Source organism: Cucurbita maxima, unplaced genomic scaffold (genome assembly GCF_002738345.1).
Source record: "Cucurbita maxima cultivar Rimu unplaced genomic scaffold, Cmax_1.0 Cma_Scf00030, whole genome shotgun sequence".
In the NCBI taxonomy this organism is placed as follows: Eukaryota; Viridiplantae; Streptophyta; class Magnoliopsida; order Cucurbitales; family Cucurbitaceae; genus Cucurbita; species Cucurbita maxima.
The window spans coordinates 141107-153535 of NW_019272046.1; the positions used below are offsets into that span (position 1 = coordinate 141107).

At 35.8% G+C, this 12429-nt stretch overlaps 2 protein-coding genes across 7 annotated transcripts in view; both read left to right on the forward strand.

The window, feature by feature from the left end:
* Window positions 1–970: 970 nt before the first annotated feature.
* Window positions 971–2933, forward strand: LOC111466046 (two-component response regulator ARR8-like). 3 transcript variants are annotated; one of them, XM_023110615.1, is made up of 6 exons: window positions 971–1323; window positions 1419–1561; window positions 1673–1750; window positions 2016–2086; window positions 2249–2439; window positions 2482–2933. In XM_023110615.1, the coding sequence occupies exons 1-6, from the start codon at window positions 1200–1202 to the stop codon at window positions 2700–2702; spliced, it is 828 nt and encodes a 275-aa protein (XP_022966383.1). In that variant the 5' UTR covers window positions 971–1199; the 3' UTR covers window positions 2703–2933. The 3 variants fall into 3 exon arrangements, with proteins under 3 accessions (XP_022966383.1, XP_022966381.1, XP_022966382.1); XM_023110613.1 differs by having other exon boundaries at window positions 972–1323; window positions 2249–2933; XM_023110614.1 differs by having other exon boundaries at window positions 972–1323; window positions 1419–1551; window positions 1666–1750; window positions 2249–2933.
* Window positions 2934–3843: 910 nt separating this feature from the next.
* The window catches only part of LOC111466056, a 9861-nt gene continuing 1275 nt past the window's right edge, over window positions 3844–12429 (forward strand). For 2 of the 4 annotated variants that reach the window (XM_023110625.1, XM_023110627.1), the window contains exons 1-7: window positions 3844–4014; window positions 4908–5036; window positions 5678–5783; window positions 7634–7816; window positions 11007–11471; window positions 11661–11747; window positions 11830–11894. In XM_023110625.1, coding sequence (XP_022966393.1) covers window positions 4989–5036; window positions 5678–5783; window positions 7634–7816; window positions 11007–11471; window positions 11661–11747; window positions 11830–11891 — 951 coding nt within the window. In that variant the 5' untranslated portion in view covers window positions 3844–4014; window positions 4908–4988 and the 3' untranslated portion in view covers window positions 11892–11894. Of the gene's footprint in view, window positions 4015–4202; window positions 4379–4907; window positions 5037–5677; window positions 5784–7633; window positions 7817–11006; window positions 11472–11660; window positions 11748–11829; window positions 11895–12429 lie in introns of those variants that run through there. The other 2 variants (XM_023110626.1, XM_023110628.1) reach the window with 2 other exon arrangements.

The following is a 12429-nucleotide window of genomic DNA, read 5'->3' on the forward strand; positions in this document are numbered from 1 at the left end:
AAAAAAAAAAAAAAAAAAAAAAAAATAGAACCCACTCTAATTTCAACTCATTCAAATTACTTTTTGACAAAGACATTCATCTAAAGCATATCTTTAAAAAAAAGAGGAATCAAATGAAATTCCCTTCCACCTTTTCTTTTACCCTCTCATGGTAATTTTTTTTTTTTTACCGATAAATAGTAACAGTAACGATAACATTTCTGACAGAACATATTATCTACTTGTCTAATCTCTATTGTTCTGACTTACATAATTCATATAAAAAATTATTAATTTATTTTTTTTGTTGATTAAAAAAAAGGAAAAAGAAATTAATTTCTGACATCAACTGTATCTCTTTAGAGGATTTGGGGTGGCCCACACTCTCCCCTCTCTCTTTCCCTTCATTTCCTTTTCATTTCATAACTTTATACTTTGATCCAATAAAATAAAATAATTAAATAAATAAAAGAAAAGGAAATTTCCTATCTTTATAAATTTATATTCCCTTCAAATGTCAATGCCAACCCTTTTTTGTGTAAATAAATCCCATCAAATCTCATACTCAAAAAAGAAAGAAAGAAAAATCTTTTTATTTGTTAAATTAAATAATATTATTTATCAGTTTCTATAATCCATTCATTCATAATATATATATATCTAGTCATTAAAGTATAATAGAAAATTCAAATTTACAACTCATTAAATAAAAGTCTTACACGCTTTTACCTATAATAGATTCGATTTTATTATTAACAATTTGAATATTTTAACTCCTAAACAAAAGAAAAAAATATTATGTCTTAGCTATCCAAAATTGTTCAACAGCATCTTATCCTGGTTGGATATTCAAATATTCACTTGAGGTCCGACATTATGTCTCAAAGAAATGTTTCTTTTTTAATCGTTACGACCTAAAAAAAATAATTATAAAAAAAAATTAAACATTGGGATGATTTTTCCTACCTTAAGGAAAAATGGGTTTTTTATTTTGTGAAAGTATATGATGTTGGGAAAATATTGGGAGATTTGGTGAGGAAATCTGGTCGGATCTTGCTTTGTGGGATGTGGATTTTGGTGGGTCTTTGTTTGCAGTACAAAGCTATTCATCTCTTCTCCCACATTCTTCTCTTTCAAAACCCCACCTAAATCGACTCCTCCGCTTCCATTTCTCTCAAAAATCCCCTTTCTTCTTACACCTTCCCTTCTTTTTCTCTGCCATGGGATCTTCTGTTGCTGCAATGGGCATGGTTTCCGACTCCAAATTCCATGTTCTTGCTGTTGATGACAGCGTCATCGATCGGAAATTGATTGAGCGTCTCCTTAAAACCTCCTCTTTTCAAGGTATGTGGACTGGACGAATCGAATCGTTAATGAGTTCTTTTCGGATTTTTGGGGGTTTTTTGTGAATTGATTTTATGTTCCTTCTTCTTTGCCAGTAACTACGGTTGATTCTGGGAGTAAGGCTTTGGAGTTTTTGGGGTATGATCCTGGAAATAACTCGATTCCCTATGTTTCTCCTAGCCACCACCACCACCACCACCACCACCACCACCACCACCACCACCACCACCACCATCAGGTTTGTTTTCAGTTTTGGGTTTTGATCTGGTTTTTTCTAAATGTTTTGGATTTCCTTTCAATTTGTTGTGGGGTTCTTGTTTGTTCACTTTTCTGTTGTGGGTTTCTTCAGGAAGTGGATGTGAATCTTGTTATTACTGATTACTGTATGCCTGGGATGACTGGCTATGATTTGTTGAAGAAGATCAAGGTATTTTGCCTCGTCTTACCATTTCTGTTTTTGTACTGCACACCAAGTGTTTGTTAAAATGCCTCTGAGGAGAAATTTTCTTTTTCTGATGCCAAAAGTAGAATGTTTCCAATCTGGGTCCTTGTTGTATCATAGATTTTGAGAATTCCTTTGGTTTTTGTAACATATATCCAATAAACTACATATGGAATTATTACAAATTAGTTTCCAGTCAAACAGACTAAATCTAGGAAGTGTTTCTGAAGGATTTCCTCTGGGTTTGCAGGGGTCCAAGGCTTTGAGAAACATACCTGTTGTGATTATGTCATCTGAGAATGTACCTGCAAGAATCAATAGGTAAGAACAAAACAAAAAAAGAAAGAAATATGATGATGATGATGATGATGCATGTGTGTCTTGAAGAGTAGATTTGGTTCAAAATCTGAGAATCTGGTTTTATGAGTGTTGTTGTTGAGGTTTGAATCTGATTGAAGGATCGATTTTGATGATTGGAAACAGATGTTTAGAAGAAGGAGCAGAAGAGTTCTTCTTGAAACCGGTCCGACTTTCGGACGTCAACAGGCTTAAACCCCACATGTTGAAAACGAAACTCAAATGTGACAAACCAGAAAGAACAGAGGAAGATGAGCCTGATTCAGGAAGCCAACCCCAAGCACCAGAGCAACAACATCATGAACAACATGAACAACATGAACAACATGAACATGGACAAGAAGAATTACGATCGCAACCGCAATCGCAGCAGGTGCCAACGCCACCGCAAGATCAAGATCAAGATCGATTGCAATCGGTACCGGTGTTACCAACGCCGCAACAGGAGCAAGAACAGTTGCAATTGCTCCAGCCAACACCGCCGCAACAATCGAACAACAACAAGAGGAAGGCAATGGAAGATGGACTTTCACCAGATAGAACAAGGCCTAGATACAGTGGTATTACAACCATGGTGTAGTGAATAATGGGAAATCTTTCCTTTCCTTTTTTTTTACATTTGATTTGATTTTTATCTCTTTCTTCCCATCTTGATGATGCTGGTTAATACAGGCTCTCAGTAGGAATGTAGAGATCAGAATGGTTTTCCTGTATACATATCTCTCATGGAAATATTCCCTTCCCAATTTTGTCAACCTAATCAAAATCATAACAAAAATTAAAAGACAAAAGGTCATGAGTTGTAGCTCTACATTTCATTCCTGTTTCTAAGCTCATTGATTTGATTTCATTTCGTTCTTCTGATCTGATGGGAAGAACTGTGTAGTTAGCTACTTCGTGCTCTTGTATACGAGTATCAGGTCGGGTTATGTGTCTCTCGATTGATCTAGCAAGACGATTACTCATTGTAAGATATTTCGTTGTAGCATTTTAATATTCTAATTCTTGCTTGTAACTTTGTCGTTTCTAAAAGTTTGAGCTGTATACATTATGTTCTTTATCATGTTACAAATGTTATGGTTGATTTGTAGTTCTTGTTTGCTACATAAGTACGAGATTGAATCATCGATATTCTATCCCGAGGGTAAGTTACTGTTACTTAATTACCAAATTTAAACAACTCTAATTTTATCTCAAAATGGGTAAACATTATTAAAACTTAGAATAAAAAATAAATGAGAAAAATGAAAATATAATAAATAAAAAAATTGAATGAAGTTCTAAAGGAATACTTCAATGTTTTTTTTTTTTTTTTATATAAATTATTAATCACAAATAATTAATGTATTTTTTATCTCACATGATAAGTTTTATAAAAATATTATTTCACTTAATTGTTGGGTTTTAGTTTGTTTTTTGGGCCTTTGGAAACTAGCCCAACTTCTTTCAACTATATTTTTCAAATTTACAGGAAGACACGTGGCGAAGTATAAAAAAAACTTTAAACTTTATGGAATCCTATCAACCGGTGGGGAAGGAAGATAATGGTACCAACACCAATTCGATCCGACCTTTGTGGGCCCCACAGAACCTCCATCAACTGCCCACGTGGAACTACTCTCAGATTTTCCAAATTAATTTCAATAAAAACATATATATAAAAAACACAGTTAGCCCAAATTACCAAATTACCACTGCTATAAATATCCCGAAGCCGGGAAAATTCTTACACAGTTGTTGATCGCACAGTGCTCCTTTAGCTCGCCCTCTTCTCTTCCACAATGTAAAGCGAAAATTCCTGCTTTTCACCTCTTTCTCTCTCCAGGATGATAAATATTCCCATTTTTTTGCTGCGAAGATCTCCACTTCTCTTGGAATCAACCTACTAACTGGTAAGTTCGATGAATTTTGCTTGTTTTCTCTACTTTTTTTTCTTTTTTTCTTTTTGGCGTTTTCGATTCCTTGAATTTTGATTGTCTGCATATTTTATGCCTTCGAGAGTGTTGAGATTGAAGAAAGACATAATTAAGCTTTCCAATGGTGCGCTTTTGTTAGGGTTTCGTTCTGTTCTGGATTTTATCCCGTTTGTGTGAATTGGGATTGGATGAAATTGGCTCCTTCTCGGGCGATCTTTCGGTTGGTGTTCTTGCGTGGGAACTGTAGCTTGTAATGGATTTTTGTTGGCTGTGATTGGTGTTGAATTGTTAGCTGGAGTGGTGTCGAGGGCTGATTGTGACATTAAATGTTTAGATTAGGGTATAATTTGTAATGTTTATCCGGTTTGTTTCAGCAGTTCTGACATCACCTTGTTGCCGCCGTTTCTTGCTACTTGTTTTGTGTTTTTAATTAGATATCTCTTTGGGATTGGGATCTTTATTTGTTTAATAAAATGCTGCTTAACATTTTGTGATTTAAACTACATCATTACTTTTTAATTCTTATAAACTACATCAGTATCAATTGCTGTGATTTAAATGTGACTTCTTCCTGTAAAGTTTTATTGTGAGTACTTCAAAGTTTATGCTAGTTGCTACTATCATTTTCTGTTGCCCAATTTTTTAAATTGTGACTTTTCTTGTGTTCCTTAATAAACTAAAGAGAGGGCTCAGAAATTGGAAATTTTAATAGTTTTCCTCGTCATTAGGAAACAAGAATTTCGTAAAAGGGTTGAAATATTAAAGTTTCCTGCATAAATAAGGCTTTCTTGACTGCTTTTGATGTATGTATCGATCTACTTCTCATTCGTTTGGTGTAAGATTCTTAGTTGTTTATGGTTGTTTACTAGATGCGAGGGTGGAATATTTGAGGTGAATACGATCTGCCAGTTGATTGAACAATTCAATTCTTATGCACTAGATTTGAAAACATGTCAACCGGAACTGCTAGACGGGTCTCACGTCAAGATATTCAACTGGTAAGCTGGTTTTTGAACTTACAGACACTTCACGACCCGCACATTCGTTCTAAATTGCTCATTATTCCTTGTCTCTTTTCCAACCCAATAGATCCCAGGGAATTGGATGAAAAGAAACTGGTGCTCAAAGGCTAGATAACTGAATATTAGTTGTAGAAATAGATGACAGAGAAGTTCTAGACCATCATAAATAGTTTGGCCATGATCATGAGGAACTTGTGAGGTTAGATGAATTGACTTTATAGGCTAATGAAACAAATTCCTTAATTTCCTTTTGGGATCGTGTTGTTGGTGTTGTCATATGAGATATTTGTGCCTGTACATGCCAATCTGTGCTACATTTAGCCACTCAAAGTTGAAATTACGCTGAAACATTTTTTCAGCCATGTATGTTATGAAGCTTGAATAATCTTTCTAGGCAAGTTGTCTGTGTCTATCAGTGACGTAATGGACATCCCGAAACTCTCAAATTTGTTGGAAAACTAGAGAATTGGGTCTTTATTTTATCTAAAAGAATATTGTTTCATGAACATGACAAAAAAAAAATAGAGAAGTGAAATAGCTTAGAATGAAAAATGTCGTGCTTATGTTTCTATTTTAAGGTGGCTAATCTCATCCAGCTATTTATGTTTTTATTTTAGGTGCGAAGTCTTATAGAGCGATGCCTTCAGCTTGATATGAACCGAAAAGAAGTCGTGGAAACACTTTTGAATCATGAAAAAATTGACCCTAGTTTCACAGAGCATGGTAATCATGTATCAAATTTTTATTTCCATACATATTAATGGTCCCTTGTTTACTTGTTTTATCTGTGGGTGATAGATTTATGATATTTATCATAGTTTTGGTCACTTGTAGGCATTTTTGACTTTGCTTTTGGGACATAGTTGTTCTTACTTGTGTACTCATCATCTTGATGATTAAGTCATGCGAGTATCTGAGTGGTTGAGCATTCAATCAACATTCTATTGAATGGATTATTGGATTTATTTTATTTTATTTTAATCTTAAAAAGATAAATTCTTTCTTGTTGATAAGTTTTGTTACTTGTGTAATAGACCATTCTATTTCCCGACTATTTCCACTACACTAAGAATTGGCTTTTATCCATGCCAATTCCTCTTCTCTGAATCATACTGTGTGAGATCCCACATCGGTTGGAGAGGAAAACGAAACATTCTTTTTAAGGGTGTGGAAACCTCTCCCTGGTAGACACGTTTTAAAATCTTGAGGGGAAGTTAGGAAGGAAAAGCCCAAAGAGAACAATATCTGCTAGTAGTGGACTTGGGCTGTTACACAGCCAGTCTATTCAAGCTCACTATTTCATTGTTCGTACCTAAGGAATTCGTTGACATGACCGAGCTTTAGGAATGACTAGAATACCATGTTAAAACTACCTTTAGACCTAAAAGTTTAAGCATATGGGTTATAGTAAATTTAATTTTTTATTAATAGTTTAATGGTTGTCATCCATATTAATCATGGGAAAGTACATAATCACGGTGAAAATTTCAAGATATTGATTGGTAGACTTTTTTGTTAGAACAACATCCCAAGTGCAAGACAGTATTATGTGCTACGGCTTACCATAGTTTAGTCAGATGAGTAATGAGTCGACCATAAAAAATGTCTAGAGCATTTAAATTTTGTGGATGCAGAGAATAATGTTTGATGATGCATTTAGAAAGATCCCACGAAGCATTTCTTATAAGGATATGGAAATCTCTTTCCTAGGAGACGCGTAATGGAGAGACCCATCAGGAAAAACCCAAAAATCTTGAAAGGAAGCTCGGAAGGGAAAGCCTAAAGAGGACAATATTTGGATGAGTACCGGCTCTGCTGTGTAACTCTAAAAGACGCGTTTTAAAACCGTGAGGCTGATAATGATACATAATGGCCCAAAACGAACAATATCTGTTAGTGGTGGGCTTGAGCTGTTACACGTAGAGAAAGCAACCTATCTATCATATGTATTGCCTAGGTTAATAGCTAGGAAACTGCTAGAGATAAGTATTTTTAAGGACAATTGAAACCTCCACATATCTCCACAATAGTATGAAACTGTCCACGGCTTTGCTTTTGGGTGCACCCAAAAGGCCTCATGGAGATTTGATTTTAAGTTTTGGTTTTTGCCGTGTTGAAGCTCAAAAATTTACGAGGCATGTTTGAAGATGCCTGTTGGTTAATAAGGACGGTTGTTTCGCATTGTAACATCTTTCAAACCATTTGAGCAATTTTTCATTGAAGATTTCTAGGTTTTTTTTCAAACCAAATGCTCTTTTGGAGTAGCTTTTAATGCCTTGCTTTAGTTTCCAACTTCACTCCTATTCACATTTGTTCAATATTGTCTTTAGAGCCTTTATCCAACGCTCGAGAAAAGGTAAAGATCTTAAATAAATGCTCCCAACACTTGCTATATTGTCAATGAAAGAACGATTTTAGGTGGATTGAAAAGAAAAAATTAGTAAATTTGAGACCCATGGTTGATAAGTGGACATAACAAAGCATACATGTAAGGTTGTGAACAGTTTTGGTCCATCCTTTTGTGTTTACTTCTTCAATTGTTGTCAAAACCTTTTGCATTGCTTCTCTTCCAGTTTGGCAGAAGCTTGAAGAGGAGAATCAGGAATTCTTTAATGCATATTATCTGAGACTGATGGTGAAAAGCCAGATTATTGAATTCAACCGATTGCTTGAACAGCAAGCAAGAATGATGCACCAGATACATCCATGTGCTGTGACTGCGTTGTCTAGTTCTAATGGATCCCACGTCCAACCAAGTAAGACTGCTTTCCTCCTTGTTGGGAGCTTCATCTTCATTTCTTACTCGTTGCATTGTTATATATTGTGACTGAGGATAATTATATTATGTATGCTATTACATGCCTAAGTAAGTCTCCTTCATTGTTTCTTAATTTCACAATTAGTGAGACATCTTGAAAGTGGAAGAATTGCCTCATGGAAATTTTATGCAAAGACACTTTCCGTTCAAACCGATGCTCTCTACCTTGTGCTGAAACGTTGGTTTTTTTTCTTGGAATTGAGCCTAGTGAGTACCATCTTGGCATTAAAATGAAGGAAATTTCTAAGGATGAAAGTCTCAACTTGATATTCATAAAAAATTTGCGTTTTACCTACTAATTTGTGAGTATTTATAGTCTTTCCACAAAGGAACTCTCAACTCTTCAAATGACCACTAAAAAAAGTTAGTGGCCATGATTGGGAAGTTACTCCCCACTGCCCTTCAAATGTCCACTAAAAGAAGTTATAACCATTCTTACCAGTAATTTTCCACCCTTTTGCCCACTATATGGAATTAAAATAATAAAATAAAGTTTGTAAATAAATTATCCTCATTCTTCACTTCAATCGTGCAAATATTTATTTTCGAAGCTCCAAATGATCCTTCCTCAATTGAATCAGTTTGTAACACATGAAATGAAGGTTGAACCGAGCCTATCCAAATTTGTAGATGAAGAATGAATGTTTGTTGAATCTTCTTGGCCTTGGATTGTGTAATAGGTCCAGTTGGAACATTTGGAACACCATGAATATGTATTATTGGACTTCATGCCCGAGCATACCTGTTGACTTCCTGCCCGAACATGAGCTGTCAGTAAAGCTGGATTCTGTGTAATGCAATTTGCGAGTTTGGATAATTTGGAAAGAGAGAAATAGGAGGATTTTACAATTATCGGAAAAGGATTTCAATTTGGTTGGGATAAACGTCCTTTTGATTCATATAGTCAGGGCTCTCTTGATGGGAGTTCATGTAATTATGTTTAATCCTTGCTTTGTCCAAATTGGAGGGGTTTGTAATTCTTCTGGTTTTGGTAGGATTTTATTATTATTAGGTTAAATTTCAAGTTTAGGCTTTGAAATTTTAGGATTGTATCTATTTGGTTGTGTCAAATAGGCTCTTAAACTTTAAAAAATATCGGATAAGTCCTTAAATTTTTAATAGGTTCCTTTATTTTCAATTTGACGTCCAATAGGTCTTTGACCTAGTTGTCATTTTTTAAAATCCACACTTACTCAACATAAAATTTCAAGTTGAGAAACTCATGAGACGTAAATTTCAATTTTATATCTAATAAATCAATTAATTTTTTTTTTTTTTTAATTTTGAATATGTCTAGGACTCTATGGTTTCTTTCCCTATCCAGGATCAGTCCTGTCCTCAATTCCTTTCTTCTTGAGCGCTGGTACAAGTTGTATCTGAAACTACATAAAAAGATAAAGCCCAAGAGAAAAGGTGAAACCGAAAACCTCCTAAATTTTGGAAGTCTGAATACGCGCTAAAAGCATTTCCAACTTACAAGAGAGTAAATTCATTTAATCCTGAACATTAGACTCCATTCCGTGCTTTGAATTTCCTTACTTCGGCTTTCAAACCCCAAGGCCAATTCTTTAAGTGATTGAGTTCCATTGCATTGCCTAACTTAGCCCAACATACTTAAACAACCTAAAGGCTTAGCTCGGTCACGATTTGGTGATATAAGGTAGGGTCTTTCAAATTGAATGGATAAAATACAGGATATAAATATGTTTTTTTCGATCTGGATAATGCAGCTTCTCTCCTGAAAGAAACTCTGATTTATGATCATTTTTTTCTTAAAGAATAGTAGGGTTTACAAGAATATGATTCATCTAAGAATTCCCCCTCTCTCCTCGATTCACAGAGACAAAATGGAGGACTGGTGTCGAGGGAAAAACTTTTGTTTAACATTTCTGGAAAGACCACCTCGAAACTCTCTCATTAATCTTTTGTCTTCTCGTCTCTTAATTACATTCTGTCACCTTAATCAATCCATTCTTAAGGAAAATAGGCTCCGAGTACAGATAGTTGAGCATCCATGATTCATGCATATCAATCAATGACTACTCAATTGATTTAGATTTTTCTTTGTGGATTGACGAATATATTGTTAGTGTTTTATTTACACAGCCACTTTCTATAATTTGTGGATCAACATTGATTCAGTCACTTCAAACTTTAATTGTTACAAATTATAGTTCTCGATATTCAAAAACCTTTTTCTCTAATGAACTTGAAGGGAGTGGATTGTGAGATCCCATATTGGTTGGAGAGGGGAATGAAGCATTCTTTATAAGGGTGTGGAAACCTCTCTCTAGCAGACGCGTTTTAAAAACCTTAAGGGGAAACTCGAAAGGGAAAACCCAAAGAGGACAATATTTGTTAGCGATGAGCTTAGGTTGTTATAAATGGTATCATAGTCCCAAAGGGGGGTGGATTGTGAGATCCCATATCGGTTGGAGAGGGGAACGAAGCATTCTTTATAAGGGTGTGGAAACCTCTCCCTAGCAGACGCGTTTTAAAAACCGCAAGGGAAAGCCCAAAGAGGATAATATTTGCTAACGGTGAGCTTAGGCTGCTATAAATGGTATCAGAGCCAGACACTGGATGGTGTGCCAGCGAGAATGGTGATCCCAAAGGGGGGTGGACGCCGTGCGGTGTGCTAGCGAGGATGCTGGACCTTGAAGGGGGGTGGATTGTGAGATCTCACATCGATTGAAAAGGGAAACGAGTGCCAAAACGTTGGGCCTCGAAGAGGGGTGGATTGTGGGATCCTACATCGGTTGGAGAGGGGAACATAACATTCTATATAAAGGTGTGGAAATTTTTCCCTAGAAGACGCATTTTAAAAACCTTGAGGGGAAGCCCGAAAAGGAAAACCCAAAGACGACAATATCTGCTAGCGGTGGGTGGGCTGTTACAAGGTGGAAACTAATCTTGTGATGTTAGAGTTTCTTCTATGCATCTTACGAAATGCTTCATGAAATTATTATCTATCAAGCATCGGACGTTGTCAATATGTGATTCATACTGATGCAGATTTTCTATTCCACGGGATCTATAACCATTTTTATATATTGATGATCGTGTGAGGTTTTCATTCCATAACTGTTATTTGGAGTTTGTCAATTCAATGTACCTTGTTTGAACAGTACACCAGAGCTGCTACGCACCAGAGCATACAGGACCTGCTTTGAAACAAGATGACATAGACTACCCTGTTGGTGTCAGCTTAGGCAATGCATATTCTAATGGTACCCAACCTGTACACTCAACCATGCACACTGCCGTGGACATGTCTTCTCATGCCAGGAACGATGCTGCGCCTCAGAGCTCAAATATGGGTCTGTTTCAAGGAATGAATGGCGGGATGATCAAAGTAGAAACTGGATATTCAAACAGTTCTCCCTACATGTTCGGAACAGAGGGCAACATCCTTGATGCACGTCAATCAATTGGTAATGCATCAGTTGCATCTTTTGCTAGTGTTGATTCCAACACACCATCCTTCAACGAATCGCTACTCGATCCGGATCCCTCTTCATTTGGGTTCATTAATCAAATTACCAGGAATTTTAGTCTCTCAGATCTGACAGCAGACTTTTCTCAGGGTTCAGGTACATTTTTTTTCTCATTTCCTATGTCAGTTTAATTTAGAATGAATTAGTCTCTTAATTTTCAGTTCTAAGAGATGTTCAAGAAGATTTCTAAATAAATGAATTCAGAACTCTTTCCCGAGGGAGAGCGAGTGGACCAGAACCATATAGATGTATTATGGGTTTTAACAACATTACTTTGAACTTCAGATATACTAGAGAGCTATGGCAGATGTCCTTTTTTACCAACAGAAGCTGATAACATCCTTGATACTTGTGAGAATGGAGACCGTCTTGGTAATGATTTTTTATATCTGTTGATCGTTGCTTGTAATATTCAACAGGTGGTTATTGACTTAAAATTTCTTCGTATTTAAAGATGGTAAAAGGTTGGACAGTGTATCGAATAGCTTGAGTTACGAAGAGTTCAGACACAATTAGCTGGTAAGTTATCTCGTGCTTAATCGATCATTTTAAATGTATTATTTTCTGACTGTTCTTTCAAAGTTGGTCCACTGAAATTGTGGGGGTTGCCCATTGATTCTCCAATGTGATGAATTCATGAAAGCACTTTTGTTTGGAATCCTATTACTTTTTACAAGAATAGGCTTCCTTGTGGGTCTACTGAAGTTTTTCATTGAGAAACTGTGTTATTTAAAAGTTTGGGAAAAAAATACATCATACTTACGCTTTATAGTTAGGCTGCCACGGTGGGAAGTAGAGGAAAAAAACTTGCGAGCCTTTAGGTTGTACATTCATGCCCATAATAGAATCTGCTGCTTTAGCTGCGGGGTGAATATCCTTGCTATTGAATCTGCTCCAGTTATCTTGGATTGGGGTAGAGGAAACTCTCCCACAAGCCTTCGAATCAGGTTGGTCATAAGGAGTTTGTGATTAACGAAGAATTTTTAACCATGAAGATGTGAACAGTACACTAGCACCAAAAAAAAAAAAAAAAAAAAAAAAAAAAAAAAAAAAA